This window comes from Hemitrygon akajei, chromosome 32, assembly GCF_048418815.1.
Source record: "Hemitrygon akajei chromosome 32, sHemAka1.3, whole genome shotgun sequence".
Classification (NCBI taxonomy): domain Eukaryota; kingdom Metazoa; phylum Chordata; class Chondrichthyes; order Myliobatiformes; family Dasyatidae; genus Hemitrygon; species Hemitrygon akajei.
Genome location: NC_133155.1, coordinates 6,020,479 through 6,048,234, shown reverse-complemented (window position 1 = coordinate 6,048,234; position 27,756 = coordinate 6,020,479). Strand labels below are relative to the sequence as shown.

The following is a 27,756-nucleotide window of genomic DNA, read 5'->3' as shown; positions in this document are numbered from 1 at the left end:
AACACTTCTTGCCTCAAGGCTTCTTAAGGGCATGTTTTCTCTGCTGCCTCATTGCAAGCAGTTACATCACATAAGATTCTCAGAGAAATACAGCAAACTGCTGTCACTGTTGTGTGGCATTTTTGCTAGCAATCCATCTTCAGAATCAGAATCAGGTTTAATATCACGGGCATATTTCGTAAGATTTGCTGACTGTGCAGGTTAATGCAATACATGATAATAAAGAGAAGGAAAAAACTGTGAATTATAGTAAATATATATAATTGTTAAATTAAATAAATAGTGCAAAAAAAAGGAAATTAAAAAAGTATTGAGGTAGTTTTCTTGGGTTGAATGTCCATTCAGAAATCAGATGGCAGAGGGGAAGAAGCTGTTCCTGAATTGTTGAGTGTGTGTCTTCAGGCTCCTGTACCTCCTCTCTGATGGTAGCAACGAGAAGAGGGCATGGCCTGGGTGATGGAGGTCCTTAATGATAGACACCACCTTTGTGAGGAACCCTCCTTCAAGCTGTCCTGTATATTACTGAGGCTTGTGCCCATGATGGAGTTGGCTAAGTTTACAACTCTCTGCAGCTTACTTCGATCCTGTGCACCACCACCCCCCCATCCCACCCCCCCACCATACCAGACTGTGATGCAGCCAGTTATAATGCTCTCCACAGTACATCTGTAGAAAATTGCAAGCCTTTTTGGTGATGTACCAAATCTCCTCAAACTCCTAATGAAATAGGCAAAGACTCATCTTTTCTTTTTTTTCAGTGGCATAGAAATGGTGAAACACTTTCACCATCATAACTATGTCCTAAGTGGAGATACAAGAGATTTGCAGGTGCAGGAAGTCTTCAAAGTACATTTATTATCAAAGTATGTATATTATATACAACCTTGAGATTGGTCTCTTTACAGGTAGCCAGCCATCAAACAAAGAAACCCAATGGAACCCATTAATAAGACTGTCAAACACAGAGAGTGAAAACAAACTGTGTAAGCAACAAAGACAACTGAAGTTCACAAAAGTGAGTCTACAACTGTGAAGTCAGTCATTGCTGCAGCTGATCCAGTAGCCTGTCAGTTGCAGTCCACAGCCTCTGTTCAGCACAGAGACAAGACAGCCTCGTGGAGCACTGGGCTGAACCAACCCATGCCTCACCTCCAGCCCTGACACCATCACCTTTTCAATCTGGCCCACCGCATAAAACGTCCAAACCTTGGGCTGTTCCTCACAATTGGATGCAGGCACTACGGTTTCGATGCTCATGCCATCTCAATTCAACCTGTTCCTGACCTTTCTATAATTCAGCCTGGTGCCTAATTCGATCAGACTATGTGTCTTTCTTTGCTCTCAGATCCGGGTCCTGCCACTTCGATGCACCTTTGAGCCTGGGCCCCAGCACCTTGATTCAGCCTACACCCAACCTTTCTAGTTTGGCCCATCACTTAAATCGATCCAACCTTGGGTCTTTTGTCATTCTCAGGCCTGGGCTTGGGCCTTGGCACCTCGACTCTGCCTCTCGCAGGGCCCAACAGGCAAGTGTAATTGCAAAGAAAGCATGGCAGCAACAGTACTTCCTTAGGAGTCTGTGGAGCTTCAACATATCATCTAAAACTTTGACAAACTTCTATAGAATATGTAGTGGAGAGTATATTGACTGGTTGTATCATGGCCTGGTATGGAAACAACAATGCCTTTGAACAGAAAATTCTACAGAAGTCAGTGGGTTTGGCTCAGTACTTCATGGGTAAAGCCCTCCCAACCATTGTGCATATCTACATGAAATGCAGTCATAGGAAAGGTCCACCACTCAGGTCATTCCTTTTCTCACTGTTGCCATCATGTAGAAGGTACAAGAGCCTCAGGACTCACACCACCAGGTTCAGGAACAGTTACCACCCCTCAACCATCAGGCTCTTGAACAAAAGATAACTACACTCACTTGCCCATCCATTGAGATGTTCCCACGACCAATGATCTCACTTCAAGGACTCTTTATCTCATGTTCTCATATTCTTGTTATTTATTTGTCTTCTGCACACTAGTTGATGTTTCATTGATCCTGCTGTAGTTACTATTTTATAGATTTGCTGAGTATGTCCACAAGAAAATGAATTTCAGCATTGTATATCGTGACATACATGTACTTGGATAATAAGATTTACTTTGAACTTTACAATAAAGTTTGTTGTTGTGCCTTTAAAATTGAGTTTTACTATCTGCAAAGTAATTAGGTAGGCTTGGAATCTGAGACAAGGGACAATATAATGAATTAATGAATCAGGACGTCATCTCAGGGAAAAATTTTCTGCCAGGTTTTCTTGTTACTTCCTTACAGCGAGTGGGTTTCAGTCCAGAAGGGAAGTACATTTCCCTTAAAGTCCCAAAGAGAGTGTATGTTCGTAATCTTCTGCTAATGTAGCCTATCTCCTTTAAGGTTCGACGTGTTGTGCGTTGAGAGATGCTCTTCCTCACACCACTATTGTAATGCGTGGTTATTTGAGTTACTGTCTTCCTGTCAGCGTGAACCAGTCTGGCCATATTCCTCTGACCTCTCTCATTAACAAGGCATTTTTACCCACAGAACTGCCACTCACTGGATATCGTTTGTTGTACCATTCACTGTAAATGCTAGAGATAGTTGTGCGTGAAAAACCCACGACACCAGCAGTTTCTGAGATACTCAAACTACTCCATCTGACACCAACAGCCATTCTACGATCAAAATCAATTAGATCACATTCCTTCCCCATTCTAGTGTTTGGTCTGAGCAACAACTGAACCTCTTGACCATGTCTGCATGCTTTTAAACATTGACTAGCTGCCTTATAATTGGATGATTAGATATTTACATAAATGAGCAAGTTATACATAATAAAGTGGTCACTGAGTGTTTAATGTATACACCAGGTGATGACTTTACTACGGGTCTTTGATCCATGACTTATTACATCAACACACTCATCAAAGTTGATAATTCAAAGTAAGTTTTATATTCAAAGTACATCTGGTTTAAGATGGTGCTGGTGATACCCAGTGACGACTACTCAGCAGCAAAATACAAAACAAAGAAAACTACTAAACACCTTATTAATAACATTTTGTTAATAACAATCACCACTAACAATGGAGAGACGAACAGTGGTGAGGCTAGGCGAACGGTAATGGAGGCAGAGGAGGAGGTGAAAGGAGGCAGAGACGTAGGTGGAGGCAAGCAGAGGTGGAAGTGAGGGAAGTTCCAATGTCTGATTGATTTAAGTGCTGGTCTGAATTGAAAGAGTCGTGTATGGGCTGAAGTCTGGCGGTGGGGTGCAGACCCCAGAGCTGTCTGAACTCACCTGACATTTGGATGATTTAACCACCAGCCCAGACTGAAAAGGTCAGGGTATTTCGGACCAGAGGTGAAGAATGTTTGGTTCTAGTCACTGCTCCATGAAGTTTGCTCCGCACTACAATGAAATAATGCTGTGGCCTACTTTGGCTGCAGTGATGCCTGATACTGCGTCTGTGGTCCCGTGACATTTACTCTGCTCTGTGGTGAACTGAGACTGTGGCCTACTCCAGCTGCAGTGACGCTCAGCCTTGTGTATTTCATAAAACTTCAGTCCTGAATGCAGTTTGATAACTTTTATCGTTTGCATGTCTTTTTTTCTCTTTGCACATTGGGTGTTGGACAGTTTTCTTTTCTAATGGGTTCTGTCAGGTTTCTGTGTTCTGTGGCTGCCTGTAAGGAGACAAATCTCAAGGTTGAATAATGTATACATACTTTGAACTATGTGTCACCATATACAATGCTGACATTCATTTTCTATTGGGCATACTCAATAAATCTATAGAATAATAATCATAACAGAATCAATTTAAGACCGCTCAACTAGGGAGTTCAACCAGAGTGCAGAAGATGACAAATTGTGCAAATACAAAAAGAAGAAATAATAATGACAAATAAATAAGTAATAAATATTGAGAATGGGATGCAGAGTCCTTGACAGTGATTCCATTGGCTGTGGGAAAATTTCAATGATGGGGCAAGTGAAGTTATCATCTCAGGCAAGGTCTCAGGGTTTGCAATTTGTGTTTCCAAAATATGCTGGCGTCAATAATGTAAAATTCATTCTTCTACAGCAGGATCGATCTATTCAGCTCTATCGATCAGTTTCATAAACTAACAGAGAATCATTCAACAGCAGAGGTATAGGTTCCCTCTGTGTAATAAAATTAAGGTTTTACTCTGCCGTGTGTGTGGAGTTGTAAAACGTAGCATCATTATTGTAATGCAGGTCATCCTTGGTCAGAATTCAGAACAGTTTATGCAAATAAAATAAAATGTAATTATATACTGGAAAAGGTATTATAAAAATTACAGCCAAGATAATAGTGAATTATTGGTGAAGTCACTCACATAAAGGGCAAAGTTTGGAAATAATTGAAACAGAAAGGTTAAAATTTCTGGTGATAATTATAGCTCTATAATACTATACCTTTCAGTAGATTCAATTTGGAACATTTCTATGCTTTTTGAACTCTAGTTATCTAAAGCTTATCTTATAGCCCATGTACTGTTTATCTCCTTGTCTGGCAAGGTGGAGGTACATCTCTACCAAAGGAGGAGTAAGGCGCTCCTTCCCCCTGCTAGCCTGCAGGTCACCTTTGGGCAAGGTGTAGCACCTGCTTTGATCCCAATTAGGGTCACATGAAGCCATCGGAGTAGGTGGTGGATAATCGTATGAGCATCGTATCATGTCACAAGTCCTGGTTATGCAACCTCTGATGCCAGGCAGACATTTGCTGAAGAGCATTGATAATGGCTGGGGTCACTCACCTTGCAAAGACACTGCCCTGTGGCCATTCCCCTCAATAATAAGTATACTGCTTCGGATTCTGTTGCAGGGGATGACTTCCCAGGGGAATGCCACAGAGACCAAGTTACTGGCACTGAGCATGGGTCTGTGGTGCAGAAGGGAAACAGGGAGAAGAGGGGAGTGGTAGTGATAGGGAACACACTAGTCAGGGGAACAGACAGGAGATTCTATGGATGTGAACAGGACACCCATATGGTATGTTGCCTCCCAGGTGCAAGAGTCAGGGACATTTCGAGTCATTTTCACAGCATTTTGAATGGAGAGGGAGAGCAGCCAGATATCTTGATACATATTGGTATCAATGACATCGGAAGGAAAAGCAAAGAAGTCCTGAAGAGAGAATTTAAAGAGCTAGGCAGAAAGCTGAGAAGCAGGACCTCCCGGGTAGTAATTGCTGGGTGGCTGCCTGTATCATGTGCCAGTGAGGGTAGAAACAGGCAGATTAATGCATTGTTGAGAAGCTGGTGTAGGCGCAAGGCTTCAGGTTCTTGGATCATTGGGATCTCTTCTGCGGGAGATATGACCTGTACGAAAGGAACGGGTTGCACCTGAACCCGAGAAGGACTAATATTCTTGCAGGCAGGTTTGTTAGAGCTATTGGGGAGGGTTTAAACTGACTTGGCAAGGAGATGGGAACCAGGGTGAAGGGACTCAGTATAGGATGGATGGTAAAAGAGCAAAGATAGTGTGCAGTCAGACTGTCAGGAAGGGCAGGCAGATGATAGGACAAAACTGCAGCCAGCAGGGTGAGTATCAGTGCTTTAGGGATGCATAATCAAAAAGGGTAGCAAATACAGTACTCAAAGTGTTGTATCTCAATACATGGAGTATAAGAAATAGGGTGGATGATTTTGCTGTGCTTTTACAGATCGTCAGGAATGATCACCAAATCGTGGCTGAAGGATGGTTGTAGTTGGGTGCTGAATGTCCAAGGTTACACGTTTTGGAGGGATAGGAAGGTAGGCAGAGGGAGTAGTATGGCCCTGCTGCTAAAGAATGGCATCAAATGATTAGAAAGATGTAACCTAGCATCGGAATATTTTGAATCCTTGCGGGTTGTTATGTAATGAACGAGAAGCGATTAGGGAGCGTAAGGTAAAAGATCCCTTAGGAGACAGTGATCACAATATGATTGAGTTCAACTTGAAATTTGACAGGGAGAAAGTAAAATCAGATGTAGCTGTACTTCAGTGGAGTAAAGGAAATTATAGTGGTACGAGAGAGAAGTTGGCCAAAGTAAGTTGGAAGGAGATGCTGGTAGGGAATAGCAGAGGAGTGATGGCTTGAATTTCTAGGAAAAATGAGGAAGGTGCAGGATAGGTGTGTCCCAAAAACAAAGAAATACTCAAATGGCAAAATAGTACAACCGTAGCTGACAAGGGAAGTCAAAGCTAATGTAAAAGCAAAAGAGAGGCATCCAACAAAGCAAAAATTAGCAGGAAGTTAGAGGATGGGGAAGTTTTTAAAAACCTATAGAAAGCAACTAAAAGAATCATTAGGAGGGAAAAGATGAAATATGAAAGCAAGCTAGAAATCAATATCAAGGTGGGTAGAAAAATCTTTTTCAAGTATATTCAAAATAAAAGAGAGATGACTGCGGTTATAGGACCACTAGAAAATGATACCAGAGAAATAATAATGGAGGACAAGGAGACGGCAGGTGAACTAAATGAATATTTTACATCTGTCTTCAATGTCGAGGACACTAGCAGGGTGCCACGTGTTGAAAGGTGTGAGGGAAGAGAAGGTGCTCAAAAAGCTGAAAGATCTAAGGGTACGCAAGTCTCCCGGACCAGATGAGAGAGGTAGAGGTAGAGATTGTGGAGACATTAGTAATGATCTTTCAAGAAACGTTGGACTCTGGAATGGTTTCTGAGGACTGGAAAATTGCAAATGTCACTCCACTCTTTAAAAAAGAAGAGGTGTATCAGAAAGTATAGACCAGTTAGCCTAACTTCAGTGGTAGAGAAGATGTTGGAATCAATTGCTAAGGATGAGGTTATGAGTATTTGGCAACACAGGACAAGATAGGACAAAGTCAGCATGGTTTCCTTAAGGGTAAATCTTGCCCAACGAACCTGTTGGAATTACTTGAGGAGATTACAACTAGGATAGATAAAGGGGATGCAGTCGATGTTGGATTTTCAGGCCTTTGACAAGGTACCACACATGAAGCTGCTTACCAAGTTAAGAGCCCATGGTATTACAGGAAAGTCACTAGCTTGGTTAGAGCATTGACTGATTGTAGGAGGCAGTGAGTGGGAATAAAAGGGTCCTTTCTGGTTGGCAGTCAGTGACTAGTGGTGTTCCACAGTGGTCGGTGTTGGGACATCTTTTTTATGCTGTATATCAATGATTTAGATGATGGAATAGAAGGCTTTGTTGCTGAGTTTGCAGATGATACGAAGATTGGTAGAGGGGCAGGCAGTGTCGAGGAAACAGGAAAGCTGCAGAGGGACTTGGACAGATTGGGAGAATGGGCAAAAGATGGTACATTAAATACAATGTTGGAAAGTTCGTGGTCATGTACTTTGGTAGAAGAAAAAAATCATGCGTACGATTTTCTAAACAGGAAGAAATTCCAGAAATCTGAGATACAAAGGGACTTGGGAGTCCTTGTGCAGTATACCCTAAAGGTTAACTTGCAGGTAGAGTCAGTGGTGAGGAAGGCAAATGCAATGTTAGCATTTATTCTAAGAAGTCTAGAATACAAGAGCAAGGATGTGACGCTGAGGCTTCATAAGGCACTGGTGAGGCCTCACCTTGAGTATGGTAAACAGTTTTGGGCTCCTCAACTAAGAAACCAATTAATCTTTGGACTGAAACCAGAGCACCTGGGGAATACCCACCCATTCCACAGGGAGGATATACAGAGACTTCTCGTAGAGGACGCTGGAATTGAACTCTGAACTCTAATTCCCCGAACTGTAATAGCATCGTACTTACTGCTATGCTGCCATGGCACCCAAAATAATTTACATAACTGTACTACTTTTAAACCCAAACACTAGAAATTCTGAAGATGCCGGAAGTCCAGAGTAACATACACAAAATGCTGGCAGAAGTCAGCAGATCGGGCAGCATCCATGGAAATGAACAAACAGTCGACCCTTCTTTGGAACTGGAAAGGATGGGGGAAGACACCAGAATAAAAAGGTGGGGGGGGGGAGGGAAGGTGGGTATTTAGAAAGAGATAGGTGAAGCCAAGTGGATAGGAAAGGTAAAGGGCTGGAGAGGAAGTAATCTGATAGGAGAGAAGAGTGGACCACGGGAGAAAGGGAAGAAGGAAGGGTACCAGTAGGAGATGATAGGCAGGTGAGGGAAAGAGGTAAGAGGTCAGAGTGGGAAATAGAAGAAGAGGGAAGGGGGAGAGAGACTCATGGGGTGGTAGGTAAGGACAAGATGAGAACTATAACTGTTATGGCGGCAGGAAGATGGGTGAGTGTGGAAGCTTGGGAAATCAAGGAGATGTGGGTAAGGACAGCATCAACGATGTAGGGAGGGACATTCCATTCTTTGAATGAGGAGAATATCTCTGATGTCCTGGAAAGGGAAACTGCAGCCTGAAAACTAATGTGGTGGAGATGAAGGAACTGAGAAGAGGAAAGAGGATTTTTAAAGGTGACAGGGTAGAAAGAGATGTCGTCAAGATAACCATTGGAATTGGTAGGTTTATAAATGATGTCAGTCGACAGTTAGCATCCAGAGCTGGAGAAAGGGGAGGTGTCAGAAATGGACTAAGTGAACTTAAGGGCAGGGTGGAAGTTGGAGGCAAAGTTGTGGCTTTGAGATGTTCTTATTTAGTGTTCCTGTTCTTTACTTGGGTGCTAACAGATATGTTACTTGAGTGGCCACTAGAATCTACACCATACTTAAAGCAAACCATTTTTAAATTGTGTCACTTGTGGTGTTTGTGTTCAAAAAGCAGTGATTGTTGTCACTGGTAGTTGGCAAGAAATAAGCAGCAAGAAAATTCAGAACTGTTTTGCTCATTGCAGTTTCAAGCATTCAGGCTTGGAGACACCTGAGATGTCTGTGAGTGAAAATAAAACAATTTTACTACTTCAAATAATTAGGCACTACGAAGAATGTGAATGTATTGACAATTATCTTGAACATTACAATGAAAGTGAGGATTTGGAGATTGCAATCGTCAATAGCGTCGTATGAAGGTAGCATACAGCATCGATAACTATTAGGAACTAGTACACAGTTTTATAGTCCTGTGGTAGTATTGAAAGTGTTCTAATTTGTTCTGTATTTCATTGAAATACAGAATTTGTTACTCAGTTAAACAGCAGTTTGTCTTTTTTATACCTTTTTAGCTATTTCCATGAAACTTTGGCTAATTGGGTCAGCCGCTTATTTGGGCCAAGATATATTGGTCCCAACGTGTCCCTGTTAACTGGAATTCACTGTGGATAGGTGCTGCTTCACTTAAGCTATTTTCACATCTTTGAAACATAGTCGATCCTTAGTTACATTGCAACGTCAAGCCATGTGGTAGAAGCTAAACCTGCTGTTACTAATGATCTACAATCAGTTCGGCTCTGACTTACTTACTGCCTGTTATGCCGCTGATGTTTAGGGCAGCAATGAAGGTCCTCCATCTCTGGTGATGTTCAGGGTTTCCTTCACCGTGTCAGTAACTTCCTCTCAGTTTTCACCACTGTCAGTCATGCAAGTCCTGAGTGGAGACTCAGGAATACCGTCGCACTGGGATGTAGAAGGTTTCTTCATTGCTGTTTCTGTAAAATTTTATTTGACCAGTCAGGGTTGTTAGCCCTGAGTTGAACCCCTGAATCTGGAGGACCAGTGGACCACTCCCAGTCTGGCCTCTACCTTTTGACCTGCTGGTTTGGAATGGGTGATCCGACCAAGAGCCAAAGCATAAAGCCCTGACTCCAGCCAACAAAGCTCTCTGGGTCATTGAGGCACGCAAGCCTCCAAACCATGACAAGGTTGTGGTCCTCTTGGAGAAGTTCTATTCTGAGACTTTCACATTAAGGTGATAGAAGAACCAAACAACAACATGCTGGATGTCACTGGTGTTCAGATGAGACTATCTCCAGAAGGATTCTTGAGGTTAACACTCCTATTAATACTGCCAATATTGGACACCTCTTCAGAAGGTAATTACAAATTCATGGTCAAGTAGTTTTGCCCATCATGTTGATCAATCAGATGGCAACCAAGTCCTTCAATGGACATGAGACTGTCATTCTTTTTGATGGAGATTGAAGTCCTACACTTGGACCACATATAGTGTCCTTGCTGTTCTCAATGCTTCTTCCGAGGTGGGTTGACTGATCAGCTGAGGGAGAATATAGAATACCTCAGTCCTGAAGAAGGGTCTTGGCCTGAAACTCCGACTCTTTATTCATTTCCACAGATGCTGCCTGGCCTGCTGAGTTCCTCCGGCATGCTGTGTGTGTTGCTGCAGAGGATATAAGTGATAGTTTCCTTATCTCTTTATGACCTGTTGCATGAGACCTCATGGGGTCATCCAGGCTCATCCTTCCAAAGTGTGCTCTGTAGTGTACTTAATATTTCCGAGTTCAAACTAGATTTTATTTCCAAAGTACGTATAGTATATGTCAACGCTGAGGTCCTTCTCCTGCGGGCATACTCTGCCAGTCTATAAGAATAGTAACTATAACCAGATCAGTGAAAGATCAACCAGAGTGCAGAAGACAACAAACTGTGCAAATGCAAATACAAGTAAATAGCAATAAATAACAGATCATGAGATAAAAAGATAATAACGTGGTTGTGAGAACACCTCAATGGATGGGAAAGTGAGTGTTGTTATCCCCTTTGTTAAGCAGCCTGATGGTTGTAGGGTGGTAACTGTTCTTGAGCCAGGTGGTGTGAGTCCTGAGGCTCTTGTACCTTCCACCTGGTGGGAGTAGCGAGAAAAGAGCATGGCCCGGGTGGTGGCGATCTCTGATGATGGATGTTGCTTTCCTGTGAGAGCATTTCACGTAGATGTGCTAAATGGCTGGGAGGGCTTTACCTACTATGTACTGGGCCATATCCAATATTTTTGTAGGATTTTCTGTTCAAGGGCATTGGTGTTTCCATACCAGACCATGATGTAACCAGTCAATACACTCTCCCCTACACAGCTATAGAAGTTTGTCAAAGTTTTAGATGTCCTGCTGAATCTTTGAAGACTTCTAAGGAAGTACTTGAGTAATATTGTAAATATATTGTTTGATGAGGCATTCTATGTTGTTTACATAATTCATTATGGGCTATATGTAAGAATTATATGAAAGGCATACACCGTTATGCTACCACGTCATATATGAGTACTTATGTTTTTCTTTCAGTTAGTTTCTGGAGTTATCAATCAGTACCCATACCACTTCTGGGCTGCCCCTGGATTGAGAGTATATGTGCTGATTCAATGGTTATTACCAAGGCTGCCATGTTCCTTGAATCTCAATTACTTAATTAAATGGATTTTAAATTATTCAGCTGCTGAGGTCTGAACTCATATCCCTTGATTGCTTGCCCAGGCCTGATAACTCAACTGTTGAGCCATCATTTTCTAAGCTCTATTAAGGAGTTAATAAATTAATAGAAAATTAACAGAAGTGCTCTAAGAAAAAAGATTTGTGCACACCATATGTTTAACATCCAAATTATGTAGTACTGTGTAGAAGTCTTGACAGCTAGGGTGGAGACACACAAAGACCGCAACACCAGTGAAGGTCATTTGATTCCAAACAATTGGTTTACTAATTATAGAATGTCTTGAAGGTGTTTCCCCCTCCTGCCACTCTCCTTTCCCCAACCAGAATTCCCCTCTCCCTGCCCTCTTCCCACATTCAGTTCACAATAGAGACCCAGATCAGAATCAGGATTATTATTAAGTTGCTTTTATTGTCATTTTGACCATAACTGCTGGTACAGGACACAGTAAAAACAAGACAACATTTTTCAGGACCATGGTGCTACATGAACAATACAAAAACTACACTGAACTACATAAACCAATACAAAAACTACACTAGACTACAGACCTACCCAGGACTGCATAAAGTACACAGACCAGTGCAGGCATTACAATAAATAATAAACAAGACCATAGGCACAGCAGAGGTCAATAGGTTGGTAGTCCGATGTTACATAAATAATCAGCTGAATGGAGGCGCCCGGGATTCCATCCGCTCTGTACTCCCGCCAAGTATTTTGTTGCCACAGATGCAGTCATTCACAAATGCCAAGAAAGTTGTGTTTCATTTTTTTGCGACAGCAGTACAGTGCAATGCATAAAATTTCTACAGTATTCTGTTAGAGCGATTTTTGGGGTTAGCACATGTAGCAAATAACTGATTTTGGCCACTAGCCTTCAGATTCAACTGTGCATTGAAGATTAAATTTAAAATGCAGACCAAGAAACAGGCAGTTAACTGATTGTCTACATATGGATGAATCCAAGCACCGTCCCATTGCATGGATACAATAGTAATTAACACTTATTTTGGATGTGATGGTGGGAAGATAGACATTTTTAAATGTTACATGTTTAGTTTAAGAGGGCTTTGTAAATATGGATTTTTCTGTACGGTGTTAGGCAGACCTTTCCATCAAAAGTGTCTCAATATGATGCCTGTTGTATCTTGTTTCATTGAATAAAGAGATTGCATCACATCTACCAGTACTTTTCTCCAGTGACTTCATTCACACAATAGCATACTGTGCAAACATTTTAGACACCCTGGTTACATATGTGTCCAAGACTTTTGCACAGTCCTGCATCTCTGTGATGTCAGTTCAGGAATGCAGCTGGAGGAGACAAGGGAACATGAAAGATAATTTTAAACACCAGCTTAACACTTCATCCAAAATAATTTCCTGAAGTGGTGCAATACTCCTTCAATATTTCTAGTCAACAAATTAGCACATAATGGAAAACTTTATTTCCTCCTTTCAGGCCATAGGTTAATATCATTTCAGTTAGGAAATCATATATCTGAGTTTAGACTGAGCTCTGGCAACCTCCGATGGTGTAAGTGCAGAAGTACAAGACCCGCCCTTCTTCCTTCATTCCCATTCTGGTTCCCTTCTCTCACCTTTTCTTGTCACCTGCCCATTAACTCCCTCAGGTTTCCCCCCCCCCCCCCCTCCTTCCCTTCCCCTCCTCTGGTTCTCCTCCCTTTCTCCCCTTATCTGCTGTCCTCTATTAGATTCCAAGCAAAATGCTTTTGGATATAGGAGAAAACCAAAACAGAACTCAGGATTCAACCTGGCTTACACTTCTGCACTAACTTTTATTCTAACTTGAAGCAATTTGTTTGTCTTGCACTGTAAGCTGCCACAAAACATACATATCTCAAACAGGTTTGTGATAATAAAGCTAATTCTGAACTGAGGTTAGCTGTATGAGGTGCAAAACCAGAGTGATACCCTTCATTACCGGTTTCATTGAAAAGGCCAGCAGAGAGATTCCTATACTAGCAGTGGTCAGGAATTAAAAAGTTCAAAGTTTGAGTAAATTTATTATCAAAGTACATATATAACACCATAGACAACCCTGAGATTCATTTCTTGTGAGCATAAATCCTTAGAATAACCATAACAGAATCAATGGCAGACTGCACCAACTTGGGTATTCAACTGGTGTGCAAACAGCAACAAACTATGCAAATAGAAAATAAAAGAAATAATAATACACAAGGAATAAGAATCAATAACCCTAGTCCATTGGTTGTGAATTTTTGAATGCAAGCCCATTGGTGGATAGAATATTTCGGGGATGGGGCGAGTGAAGTTATTCCCTTTGACGGTTGAGGCGTAATAACTGTTCCTGAACGTGGGGGGTGTGAGTTCTGAGGCTCCTGCTACCTTTCTGATGGCAGCAGCTAGAAGAGAGCATGGCCTGCGTGGTGAGGTCCCAGCTGATGGATGCTGTTTACCTGCAACAGCATTTCATGTAGATGTGTCAATGATGAGGAGGGCTTTACCTGTGATGGACTGGGCCACAGCCACTACATTTATTTTTCTTTTGATAAGCAAATGTTAGAATCAGGAAGATCAACCAGTTACAATTCCCGGAATCTAAAACAACTTTGAGTCAATGTACAACTTTTACAATAAGGGTTGAAATGTAACCCAACTTTAATTGCAGCAAGATACCAGAACTCATAAATAGTCAACTGTGTACACATACCACCAAATGAAAGTGTGTCCTCTAGACCAAGGTGCACAACAAAGTACCTATACCTCACACATAGTATTACCACAAATAAATTAACAAATAAGATGCATTTACAACACAAACTCCAAAAAAAAAGCACAAACCACTTGTGCTTCAAATTCTACTTGTGGTGGTAGGGAGTTCAGAAGTCTCACGGCCTGGAGGAAGAAGCTGTTTCTCAAGCTCCACAATGCCAGCAGAGTTTTCAAAATTTAGGAATTTTACTTTGAAAGATTGTGCTATTTGCTATGCCACAGTGTTGCACTATGCATTGCAATGTCAGTGATCTCTGATCAGAGTTCAATTCCCACTGCTGCCTATAAGGAGCTTATGCATTACTGGTTTCCTCACACATTCCAGAGATGTACAGGTTAGGGTCAGCAAGTCATGGGCATGATAGTTTCAGGCCAGAAGCATAATACTTGCAGCATTTCTCTGGCTTGACAAACATTTCACAATGTGACAAATAAAGCTAATCTTTAATCATTTCACAAAACCCCTATCCCCCCCCCCCCCCCCCCAACCTGGACCCAATCTATTTTCCTGATGTTCGAGGAGCAGTAGGAGCTGTGATATGGTGACTCCCTTGTGGCTGAAGAATGGATACCAGTGACAGGACTAGTTGCAATACTTTCAAGTGATTTCATTTAGCTTGTAGACACAGCTTAGTTTCAATGCAAGTTATTTTCTTTATTGAGAGATTGTTACTGACAGAATTCATACACATTGTTATCTTAATATCTGGACAAGGAATATTAAGTTTAAAATATTTTATCATAATACCCATGGTTCATTTCTAATATCCAGATGTTTTTTGGGGAAAGGTAAAGAGGAAGGTGAAAGTGTGTGCACAGCATTGAACAGCTCAGTCTATCACTTATGTAGTTGGTGATAGATTTACTATTTTGATCATGTTCACAGTACCTTGGATAGAACCAGGTCCATCCAAACTGACTGGTAACCTACAGCTCTGAGGCTCATTGTTACTGGAAATGAAAGTTTTGTGCACCTGAACTTTGGGAACTGGTTGTTGTGCAAAACACTTGGACTAGCACTTAAGCATACTCCAAACCAAGCCCTTGTACCATCACTGTGTACTGGCAAAATGACTTCCACTTAGAATGGCAAATCAGCTCTATGATAAATGTAGCACTCCCTCAGGACTATAGAGTTGAATTCTGAATTGTATACATATCTAGCTGCAGGTTTGGATCAATCCTTATTGGCACCAATAAAAAATAGACTCTAGTTTAAAAAAAAACTAGTGTTTCAATTACTTAACTGTTCAAAGATTATATTCAAAGAGGCAAATGTGTTCCACATGAAGCAATTTTATTTCAAAATCAGTTTAGCACTGCAAGCCATCACTTAATATAAAGATACAAAGGTTGTATTAATGCTGCACAGAACCTACAATAGGCTTTTTCTTATGGCAAGTCACTACCTCAGTGTTCCTCTTGCTTGAAAGATGACATGAATTCTGCCAACTTTTGTGTTTCTTCAAGTGTCACATTGTGGAGCGAGGCACAGATCCCACCAACGGATCTGGAAACCGGTTAATTTAGATGCACGTCATATCCAAACCACAATTCTAAATATGTACAAATATCTCTGCAAAACTACAAACTTAAACTTCGTACAAACTCACATTTACCAGCTTGGTCTTAACTTTCTGGAAAGATACGACTCATTCACTTTTTATATTCAGAGTATCAGAGCATGAATATTTAGCCATATTACACAAATATAGTATTTCAGAAGGGTCTGCTTTAAGGGTCATCAAGTAATGGTTGACCACCTGATATAAACTTTGGGTTTGCCACAATGTTTGAAGCTGCTTCCACACTCATATGGGACAAGTCAATGGAATAAAGTAACGTTTGTTGGAGGTCCCAAACATTGCGTCAAACTGAATACTTCATACTACAGCCAGAAATGAGAAAATTCTGGCGACAAGGATCAGACTACAGAACCCAAGACAGGAGAGATTGAGCAAATATGGGAATTAATTTACTGTGTCTCAAGTAAATGAACGACGAATTGGATGCAAATTGAGGCTGGAGAAAATGGACTAGATCCAGACATTTTGCAATTTATCCCGTTGTATGACTTTGACGAATGTCTTGAACTTATCTGGAGTGAATAGGAGGCAACACACACCATACTGGAGGAACTCAGATCAGAGATTATATCTGGAACGGAGTAAACAGTCAATGTTTTGGGCTGAAACCCTTAATCAGGACTAGAAAGAAAGAGGGGGAAATTAGGATAAGGAGGGAGGAAGTACAATGTGGCAGGTGATAGGGATGAAGCAAGAGCTTTGAAGTTGATTGGTGAAAAAGACAGTCTGATAGGAGAGGATAGAAGACCATAGAATGAAGGGGGATTGTTCTCCACACTTTTTTTTTGAAGTGATAGAGGAAGGAATTAATGAACGAACAAAACCATTCACAAACAAGAAATCTGTTAGCAGAATTGGGGTTGGATAGTCTCACTTTTACCCATCACCACAAGTTTAAAATGCTAAAGATCAGTCTCTGCAGACAAAAAACCTATTGGTGAAAAGAAAATACATTGCCAAGTCAGGAATTATTGGGTGCATTTAATTAAGAGTGATGCTCAAGATCAGGCAAAAATCAATCTGTGTGGGCTTTGTTGTACTTAAGGTCTATTTTAAAAACAATTGAAAGGTATTCCTAGCAATGTTGAGCAGGGCAGTGCCAAGAGTCTGAATTGCAAGCTGTACTCAGTAATTGTATGCATCGAGTGTGTGTAGGCCAGTCTTTGTGTTGGACCTGGGTTACTTAGTTATGAGTGGGGAATCTATAGTCCAGTTTCAATGAATTGTCATCAGAACATTCTATCACAATGAAGTGAGGCAACACTATGAATACAAGAATGTAGAGAAAGATAGCAAACTTGTGTAACCCACAGGGGCACATGGTAAGATACTGAAATGAGACAATTAAAAATGAACTTTAACTAGCATTTACAACAAACAGCAATAATTTTGCCAAATCTGAACCAGGGCACAAGCATCAGCAAAGTATGTCACCAGCAGTTGTATCAGAATGCAGCCATAAACCTGATGCTATGCAAAGATTTGCTTAAAAACAATTGCAGTCAGAACACTCTGCAGAAGGGACTTGAAGACTTAATGCACAAACTTGATCTTGAAGTCTTGGGCAACACAAAATGCTGGAGGAACTCAACAGGCCAGGTAGCATCTATGGGAAAAATGAAATGGTTGTCATTTTGGACCAAGACCCTTCAGGACCTGATGAAGGGCTCCAGTCAGAAACTGACTGTTTACTCTTTTCCATAGATACTGCCTGGCCTGCCAAGTTCCGCCAGCATTGTGTGATGCTTTGGATTTCCAGCATCTGTAGGCTGCGTTCATGAAGTCTTGAACGTGACACTTTAAAATCTGAAAATTTGACCAAATGCTTGATGGCTTTTGGTTGCTCATTGAGGTGAGCAGCTCCTGGAGCCAGGGTTTGAGGATATCAGTGTGCAAGTTCTATCATGCTGTTGAAATGTGACTTGAGCAAAAACTGAGCTAGCATCATGGGGGAAGTATGGAAAAAAGTGGGACAAAGTGTGGAAAAGGAAAAAGCAAGGGGAAAGATAATAAAAACCTGTTGACTGGCCCATCATTTCATTCCAACTCCCATTTCCAATTTGGATAGTTGAACATTTGATTATACTCTAGTTTACCTGTCACCCTCCAGTGAAATCATGCAGACTTCAGCTGCTTTGTCAAGGAAAGTCCGTTCAAGGATGTCATTTCCTTCTGGGCCACCAACCCGGAATACTACATTCATTCTGCTTCTGCACTTCATGTCAACAGGGCATCTAAAAAAAAAGTAATGACCTTGCTCGATTTTTAAAATAAATGAATACAGCACTGGTTAGAATCACTTGCACATTTAAATAGAGGCAACTTACACATAGAATTCAGCGGAGCCCTCAATCACATCATAAAGCAATTTGGATTTAGCAATGCTTCTTTGTTCCATGGCTTCAGAACCTCCATTGCTTTTTATCCAATCCAAGGCCAACTGCATGATATAGATACTGAAAGATACACAGATACGATGAATGTGACTGCAGTTTACATGCAGCTACACATGCACAACACAAAACTCCAGGGAACTCAGCAAGTCACAACTGAAGAGCAGTCTCAGCCTAAAACACCAGTTGATTCCCATCAGACCTGTCGAGGAATTCCTCCAGCATTTTGTCCATGTTGTTCAAGACCTCCAACATTTGTAGAATCTCTTGTTCATCATGAAGAACTCATTTCATATCAACTTTTGTCATAAGCTTGCTTTCAGTAACAGCTGTCAGCTAGCAAATTAAGTCAACATGAAGAGTGATATTTTGTATGTGCATTATTTCCTCAAACTTAAAGGCACCTAGTAATCACCAAGGCGAATTTAACATTATATTCAACATTATTTTGTCAAGTGTGCACTGATTAGGTGGCTTAGCTTACATTCCAAGCATACTTGGAGATTAGGTTGCTTTAATCTCAGCATGTATATAGTATACAATCTGAAATTTGTACTCTTCACAGACATCCATGAAACGACAGACTCCACAGACTGAATGCTGGAACAAGCTCGGTAACTGTTAACTAAAGTTATTTGCATTGCATACTAATTGTTCTGGGTTACAGTGGTTAGTGCAATTATTTTACAGCACCAGTAATCATTTGATGTTTGACTCCTGCTGCTGACTGTATGAAGTTTCTATGTTGTAACTGTGTGGGGTCCTCCGAGTGTTCCGGTTTCCACCCATATTCCAAATATGTGGATTTTGGGTTAGGGTTTGAGCTATGGGCATGTTCTGTTGGCACCAGACACTTGGAAACACTTGTGGCCCGACTACTAGCACAATCCTTGGGCAGTTGGTTGCTGACAATTTTACTGTCTATTGCAATGTACTTATGACAACTAAAGCCAATCTCTTATATTGGAAATATCAAAAGATGAATTTAGAAGTTTAAATAGGTACATCGAATGAAGCCAAATACTTCCCAGCAAATTTTCCATGGGGAGATGCTTGTTTGAATTTCAAAGAGCTCTTCAGCAAAGCCGCCAAAGCCCTGTACTAACCTGTAACATGGAGGAGTATTAGGAAAGATTCCAGCTTGTAGTTTATAGTCAAGCACAATTGGGCACCCACTGAGTGTCGAATCTAAGAGGTCTTCTCTCACGAATACCACTGTCACTCCTGCACAGCCGAGACTTTTTTGGGCAGTGGCAAAAATCACACCAAACTTCAGAAACAGGAAGGTAACAAAGGAAAGAAATGTATGATCAATGTTCAACTTCATTCCAATTCTTAAGACAATTCCCCTCAAGCAATCAGTTCTCAATGTTACAGGAGCAATGGGCAAGGTCAATGTTCAACTGATTAGGATTGACTCACCCGGGAAACATCCAAGGGCTTGAGAAGGAAGTTGGATGACATATCAGAGATCAGAACAGTTTCGTTGGAGTCCGGAATAAAGTGGAATTCCACACCACTAATGGAATCATCGGCACAATAATAGAGATAGGAGGAGTCGGGACTGAGATCCCACTGGCTTGGATCAGGGATTGCTACAAGAGGAAGATAGGGTGAGATTTAGAACAATGTCTGCATAGAGACTGTTACAACATCTAGAGCAAGAATTCCCAAACATTTTTAATGCCATGGAGCCCTACCATTAATCAAGCAGTCCATGGACTCCAAGTTGGGAACCTCTGAACTAGAGGGTTGGAGGAAGCAAACAGAACTTCATTAACTTTCAGGGAAGAATTGGGCACAAGTCATCATCCTTCATTGCTGGGTCAATCACAAAACAGCAGTGCTAAAGGCTGGACCATAGCAGTTCTTAGCCAATCAACACATCTTGAAGGACAATTGAGCAGTAGATGCTGGAACTCCAGCAGTGCCCACTGAGTGCATCACAAATTCAGGAGAATGAGGGGTGACCTAATGGAAATCTATTGACTGTTGACAGGCCTTAAAAGAGTGGATGCAGAGAGGATGTTTCGTATGGTTTGGGGGATGGGTGGCTGCAAGACCAACAGACAGCCTCAGAATATAGGGGCATCCTTTTAGAACAGAAGAGGAATTTCTTTAGCCAGAGAGTGGTGAATCTGTGCAATTTGTTGCCAGAGGTGGCTGTGGAGGCCAAATCATTGGTTATATTTAAGGCGGAGGTTGATAAATTCTGACTAGTCAGGGCATGAAGGGCCACAGGGACGTGATGTAATGGCTGAGCAGACTCAATGGGCCAATTCTGCCCCTATACCTTATGGACCAAATCAACCAGTCTTTGAAACTCAAGTAGCTTTAAATAAACAATGTTGATGTTAGCTTTCATACAAGTATCATTAATGATAAACTGAGGGCTCATATCCAGATTGGTGCATGGAATTTACAGACCAGGAGCTGTCACATCCACCTCTGGAAAGCCCAACAGGTGTATGAAATTCTGTACCATTTGCCCTGCCAGGAGAAAGATTCTACTTCCTCACTCCCAAAACGCTGGAGCAATTCAGCAGAAACACTGCCAGGTTCCTCCAGCATGTTTGTGTGCACTGTTCTGGATTTCCAGCATCTGCAGAACCTCTTGCATTAATCCCCCACTCCCAAGCTCAACAGCCATCTCATCGATTGCCTTACTTGTAGAAGCATTCTGCTCAGCGTGGACGATTTTCACTTTCCCCAGCTTCTTGGCTTCTTCCGCTGCCTCCGCAGACAGAGGCCCCGTGACAACAAACTCCGCACATCTGCCTTCCTTGAGGCTGATGAAATTGAAAGGAATCGCACTCAACTGGCCACTCGCACCACACTGCAAGAAGAGTATTTTGTAGTTTTCTGGGACCTTCCTGTGAAGTGGAAGAAATGGGTCACCAAATCTGAAGTAGCCGTTTCTGAAAAGTGTTTGAAATGTCTGCCTTCACTGAATAATGACATTCAACTTTCAACCCATTTTCACTATATTGGGAAATTAGATCCTTTACCTCTATATTGGTTTATTCTCCATCCACTATTCCAGGTGGAATTGAATGACTGCAAAGCCATCTCAGAGGGCAGTTCAGAGTCCATTACATAGGTGGTCTGGGAGTTACATAGACAAGTGGGCAGAATTCCACCTCTGGAGGACACTGATTTTGATGACATCCAACAGCAGCTTCCTTTATTCAAGTTTAACTACTGTGGAATGAAAGAGGTGCACTAGCCCCAAATGGATTACAAGCTTAAACCGTTCTCATTTTGCTTTTCCCCCAGCTGAAAACAGCTTTACACCTGATCCAATCAACCCCATCTCCAAAAAGGCCCACAAGTGAAAAACAAGGAGTTAAATGTCCCACTTTTGTTGTTTGGGCGTACCATCGAGTGACAACAGTGAGGGTGCATGAAAACTGACAGATCACATTCCTAAAGATCTGATACTGCGGTAGTGAAGCTAGTAATACCCGCGGAAATTGGTTTTAGGGGAAGTGGGATAAATCCCCGCCCGCCTTGGGTTGAAGGATTTTCGTAATCCGAGCGGTGCGGGATTTACTTACAGCAGCTCTCTCAAACTGGATTTGGTCGCGTCCAGAATCTCTGTGAACTCTGGCGATCTGGGGTGTAGCTCTGTTCAATACACAACAGGATTAGAAGGATAAAGCGGCGCGAATGGCAAACACGGAAACGCAACACCAACGGTGACTAACCCACCCAGGACACCGATCCCAAGACCACGATAATCCACAAGGTCCTTCTGAGTTTGGAGCAGCACCTGGGGGTGGGGGGAGAGAGAAAGCTGTCGGGTTACTTCAGACCTGCTAGTACCGCAAAGTACCCCACCCCCTCATTGCCATCTCCCACCCTCAACATCTCCAGGCAGCAACAAACTGTTAACTCTCTGGTGGGTGGTACCTGTGGGTACAATCAGCCCAACCATACAACATCAGATTTACTGAAGAACATTTCTTCTGCACTAAATGAGCTTTAGAGGGAAGTTGCAAACACCGTCCTAAAAATATTCTAACCCGCTCCCCCCTCAAAATACGTCTACCTCGCCTGAGTTTCGCGTTCTTGCAGGCACATTCAGTAGAAAAGAGAAATAGCAGACTCGATGTAAAACTGCCCACAAATAAATACGGAGACACTTATAAACTATTTAACATTAATTATTCACCGACAGTGGGAGCTTAGTGCCATCAGAAGAGAAATTCACCACAGAATTCCTGCCTTCCATGATGACCCAAACTTCAGAATACTACCGCCCCAGGGTTCTTTAAGTAGTCATCTCCGACTGCTGTCATTGGCTGTGTTCACGGGATGCCGCTCAACTCATCAAAGATCATTTGGATTAGAATCTGGTTCCATAGCGCCCCTGCTGTCGGCAGTAGAAAATTCTTTGGTGGGCTACTTGGTAGGTGGGGGTGTATTTGTGTTCAGAGTTGCTTATAGAAACATAGAAAACCTACAGTACAATACAGGCCTCGGCCCACAATGCTGTACCAAACATGTACTTAACTCAGGTGGAACTATATTGGTGTTGGTCTGGACACAAGAGGTTCTGCAGATGCTGGAAATCTAGAGCAATATACACACACAAAATGCTGGAGGAACTCAGCAGGTCAGTGGACGTTTTGGGCTGAGATCCTGCCTGGCATGCTGGGCTCCTCCAGCAGTTTGTGTGTGTGTGTTTTGGATTTCCAGCATCTACAGATTCTCTCTTGTTTGTCAGTTGTTTGTTAGTGCTGCTGAGGAGGAAATGTGGGAGGGGGATGGGAACCCTGGCAGAAAGAGGCAAATCATAGGCGTTAGAAAGTCTGCAGAGGTTGGAAATCCAAATCAACACACACAAAATCCTGGAGGAACCCAGCAGGTCAGGAAGGAAGCAATGCAAAAGTTAGAAACAAGAAAAGGAAGGGTGGAGTACAGAGAAGTCAAATTCAAAGAACACAAAGATTACTGGATTCTAATAAGACAGTCAGTGTGAGGGCACTTTATCTGAATACTTGTAGTATTCGAAACAAATCCAGTGAACTCATGGCACAAATCAGTACAAGGGGATGTGATTTAGTGACCATTACAGAAACGTGGTTGTAGAGTGGAGGTTATTGGGAATTATCTCCATTTGGCATCACTGTCTGTTCAATCTCCTGCCATCTGGTAGGAGATACTGAAACATCTTAGCCAAGATGTTCAGACTGAAAAACAGTTTCTTCCCAAGAGCTGTTGTGCAGCTGAATAATGCTATACCCTGGCTTGCCAATGGCCTTTGAGTGATATGGTTCAATGGTTCAATTTGATATCAGTTTAATTGATTTACTTATTAGCATTATTATTTTATTTTTTTCTCTTCTATATTATGTATTGCATTGAACTGCTGCTGCTAAGTTAACAAATTTCATGTCACATGCTGGTGATAATAAACCTGATTCTGATTCTGATTCAGAGAGTGTATTCAATATGCAGCCTGAAATTCTTTCTCTTCACAGACATCCACAAAACAGAAAAAACCCAAGTATGAAAGACAGAAAACGTTAGAACCCTAAAGTCCCCTCTCCCTCCCACGCACAAGCAGCACCAAAAGCATCAACCCTCCCCCCTCTTACTCCAACAAAAGCATTAACACCCCCCACCCACAAAAGCAACAGCAAAGTCCCCAAAGAGACCATGATCTAGAGTCCGTCAAAAACTACTGTCCATCCCAGTATGTCCACATCTCAGACAGGCTTTCTCTCACGAGCAAGGGAGAGACAGAGATGTCGCTCCTGCAACAACGAGTGGGGAAACCAGTGGCTCGCTGTTTCAGTTTTACAATCTGCCGCGTCACTTGTCCGAGTTCCCGGACTCGAGGGCCAATGGACTCTCACTCGCCATCAAGAGAGAAAGTTTGCTCAAGTACAGCAGCCTTCCAAAAGCAGCGCACACCGCCTGCTGTCTCGATGTTTCAATCTCCCGTAACGCTTCCGTCGGTGACATCAGCGAGGAACCAGGTTGTCCAAAGGCACACGTCTTCCAGGCGGCACCTGGAGATATGGACTATCAAAGTCACTTGTTGCATGTAAATATGGGAATTTCTTTTTAATTAGGCCTTACCGCATGCAATATTAACATCTGTTTTTGCACGGACTGGAGTAGAACCAGGATCTCGTCTTGAGCAATGACAATAAAGTTCTATTCTCTTCTATTGTAAATATCCAAAGGAAACAAGCAAATGGAAGATGGACAGGAAGGTAAGGGGGTTATGCTGCAACTGTACAGGGAATACTGCCACCAGTTCTAGTCTCCTTTCTTGAGGAATGACATACTCAGTTTGGAAGTGGTGTAGCGGAGGTTTACCAGGTCCTTTCCAGAGATGAAGGGATTGGCATAAAGGAAAGACTGAGTGCCTTTGAATATACTTGCTAGCATTCAGAAGTTTGAGATGGGATCTTATCGTAACATTTATATATTAAGGGGGACCACAGCTAGGGGAGATAGCCTCAAGATTTGGCGACATAGATTTAAGAGATGAGGAGAAATTGTTTTTCCCAGAGAGTAGTGAATCTATGGAACGCTCTGCCCAGGAAAGCAGTAGAGGTCACCTCATTAAATTTATTTAAGACACAGTTATATAGATTTCTACATAGCAAAGGAATTAAAGATTATGGTGGAGTTGAGTCCACGGCCACATAAGCTGTGAATGGCGGAGCGGACTCGATGTGCCAGATAGCTGACACCTTGTTCCGATTTCTTATTTTCCTATGTGTTGGTTGTAATGTGACATTTACTTCCATTAGTAGTGAACATTGGGTTTGATGGAGTCCTGTAGTTTCATGGTCCTTGTTACTGACACTGTCTTTCGAAATCCAAATCTGTACGCATGGTGCCCAGATGTATGATAGAATCTGGAAATGTTGGGAATGTGGGCAGAATAAAGTGGATTGTTACTGCTTGTTATGCTGCTGGCATTTAGGACAGCAATTAAGGTCTTTTATTTCTGTCTGTCCTTGGCCATCTTCTCTGTTGTGCCCTAGGTGTGGTTTGGGGTCCACATTTCTGCCTTTATGATATGGCACCAAGTTATCTTTCATCTCCCGTGATTCCTCTACCCTTCAGGGGTCCATTGAAGTGCTGTCTTGGTGATGGAGTTGACCTCTCTTCTCATCACGTGTACAATCCATCTCCAACGTTTCCTCATGATGATTGTGGCCAAGTCCTCTTGGTGACACTGAGGAGTAGGGTGCAGTTGGTTAGGATTGGGTGCTTCATGGTTGGGTTGGATTGAGTGGGTCAGAGGGCCTATTCTTTGGTGTATCTCTCTGCTTACATGAAGTCTTTCTTGTCCCATGCAGCTTAGGGGCAGAAAGTGTATGAGAAATAGGAATAGTCTAGGTGTGGATAGGTGTTCAGCATGGGATGCATTTTAACTGTGTGAATGAGCAGCTGCTGCTCTGGTTGCAGATAGATGGGTAAAGAATAGACACAGTAGTGTGGTGGTTAGCACAAAACCTTACAATATAGGGTTCAATTCCCACCACTGCCTGTAAGGAGTTCGTACATTCTCCCTGTGACTGTGTGAGTTTCCTCCTGATGCCCCTGTTTCCTCCCAGAGTCCAAAGGTGTACTGGTTGATTGGTTAATTGGTCATTATAAATTGTCCCGAGATTAGGCTAGGGTTAAATCGGAAGACTGCCGGGCTGCGTGGCTCTAAGGCCTGGAAAGGCCTATTGCTTGCTGCATCTCAAGAAATAAATTTTAAAAAATAGACCTGGGAAGTATGGTACCTAAAAGTGTGACAGTGAATGGTAGGCATTAAAAACAGATGCACTGAAAATTACAGTGAGGTCGACAGTGTTGAGTGGCATTGTGAACTGTGGTGTCTGTAACACTGATGAAGATTACCCCAGTGTTGTGCCAAGGTTAGAAACCTGATTAGAGAAGTTCAAAGGGAGAATGTGATCGAGAAATAGAGAGGTAGAATGTTTGTGAAGGGTTGGACAATGGGTTGTAAGAACTGTGGTGTGTTTTTGAAGAGAAATTTGATTGTGGCAAATATTGGACCTTGACATTTCTTGTACTGATGTAAATGGCTTGAGGGATCCAGTGAGAAAATGGGTAAGGTGGAGTTTGTCTTGTTGGGTTGCAGTGGGAGTCAGGTTACTATGGGTAACCTCAATCTGTTTGCATCTTTACCTGATCACAGAAATTTTGTAAACGTACTTAAGATGAGTTCAAATGAGAACGCATGGGGCAAGTCTTATACACTGTGGTGGGAGCCTGGAATTTTGCGCCAGGGTTGTGGTGGAGGCAGGTACGACAGAGACGTGAAAGAGGCTCTTAGAAAGGCTCACAAATGTGCAGAGAATAGAATATCGACCATGTACAAGCAGAAGGGATTAGTTTAACAAACAAAGAGCAAGATGGCAGCGCAACTGGCACAATGGCTTCTATGGACTCAACAGAAAGTGCTTTTGCCTGTGATGCACCATCAATAACTCACTCTGAGACGTAGAGGCGAGGTATCGGCTTTTATTGACTGGAAGAAGGAACAAGCAGTGATTGACCACCATACTACATCCTGGAGACAGAGAGGCTGGGCTCAGACCTCAATCGCCTTTATACAGGGGTCTGTGGGAGGAGTCACAGGAGCAGTCAGCGGGGGTCTGTGGGAGGAGCCACAGGAGCAGTCAGCAGGGGGCGTGTCCAGACAGGTATATGTAGTTCACCACAGCTTGGTTGTGTTTTTACTAATATTCTATATGTGCTTGTGTATGCGAAGACTAGGCCTCAAATCTGCGCTATCACCTAGCAGGTGTTGGGGCCAGTCGAGAGGTGATCTCTGTGTGCTGGGAGGCCTGGACTATGTACATGCATATTCTGCGTTGCTGTATTTTTACTAATGTTGTAAATGTGCTTGTACAGTATGTGTGAAGACTGGGCCTCAAAGCCCCAGTGTCGCCTAGCAGGCGTAGGGGTTTTGGGGCAGGTCAACAGATAATCTCGGTGGGCTGGCAATCTGGGCTACATACATGCATATTCTGTGTCGTCATACTTCTATTGATGTTCTTTTTGGGTGTTTGACTTGTAGGTGTGATGACAAGGCCTGAAGCCCAGTGTTGCGAGCAGAGGGATGCCGGGACTCTTTTATTCCGTGAATGTGTTCTGTTGGTAATGTGTTTTAGCAACTTGACCCCATAGTAACGCTGTCTCGTTTGGCTGTATTAATGAGTATTCATGCTATGGTTGAATGACAATTAAACTTGAATTGAATGGAAAAGTACTGGACACTACAGGCCCTTTGGCCCACGATGTTGTGACTGTCTTTTAACTGACTCTAAGTTCAATCTAGCCTTTCCCTCCCACACAGCCCTCCATATTTCCTTCATCCATGCTCCTATCTAAAAGTCTCTTAAATGTCCCTAACGTAATTGCCTCTACCATTACTCTCGGCATCACGTTCCGTGCACCCACCACTCCCTGTAAAAAATAAAACTTACCTCTGACATCCCCCCGTACTTTCCTCCTATCACCTTAAGATGATGTCCCTTTGTATTAGCCATCTGTGCCGTGGGAAAAGGTCTCCACTTTTGCCTGTTATGGTCTTGTACATCTCTATTAGGATTTTTAACTTAATTAGGTCGACACAACATCTTAGACTGAACGACCTGTTTCTATGCTGTACTGTTCTATGCTCTGTGTTCTGAA

At 42.3% G+C, this 27,756-nt stretch overlaps 1 protein-coding gene across 2 annotated transcripts; it reads right to left on the bottom strand.

Moving 5' to 3' along the window:
* Positions 1-15,425: 15,425 nt before the first annotated feature.
* On the bottom strand, positions 15,426-27,735 carry LOC140719765 (phosphoserine aminotransferase-like). Of its 2 annotated transcripts, none has more exons than XM_073034614.1 (9): positions 27,549-27,735; positions 21,787-21,847; positions 21,633-21,702; positions 20,743-20,948; positions 19,498-19,670; positions 19,182-19,345; positions 18,010-18,138; positions 17,779-17,916; positions 15,426-15,606 (listed from the first exon to the last, which is right to left on the bottom strand). In XM_073034614.1, the coding sequence occupies exons 1-9, from the start codon at positions 27,609-27,611 to the stop codon at positions 15,507-15,509; spliced, it is 1,104 nt and encodes a 367-aa protein (XP_072890715.1). In that variant the 5' UTR covers positions 27,612-27,735; the 3' UTR covers positions 15,426-15,506. The 2 variants fall into 2 exon arrangements, with proteins under 2 accessions (XP_072890715.1, XP_072890716.1); XM_073034615.1 differs by lacking the exon at positions 27,549-27,735 and adding an exon at positions 22,250-22,459.
* Positions 27,736-27,756: the final 21 nt, after the last annotated feature.

Excerpts from the sequence above, each read along its gene's own strand:
- LOC140719765 (XM_073034614.1), bottom strand. The coding sequence starts at position 27,611 with ATGGCTAATACAAAGGGACATCATCTTAAGGTGATAGGAGGAAAGTAC. Across the intron at positions 19,671-20,742 it reads TGAGCAGAATGCTTCTACAA|CAATCCCTGATCCAAGCCAG; the intron begins GTAAGGCAATCG and ends TTCCTCTTGTAG. Across the intron at positions 19,346-19,497 it reads AGCCCTTGGATGTTTCCCGG|TTTGGTGTGATTTTTGCCAC; the intron begins GTGAGTCAATCC and ends CTGTTTCTGAAG.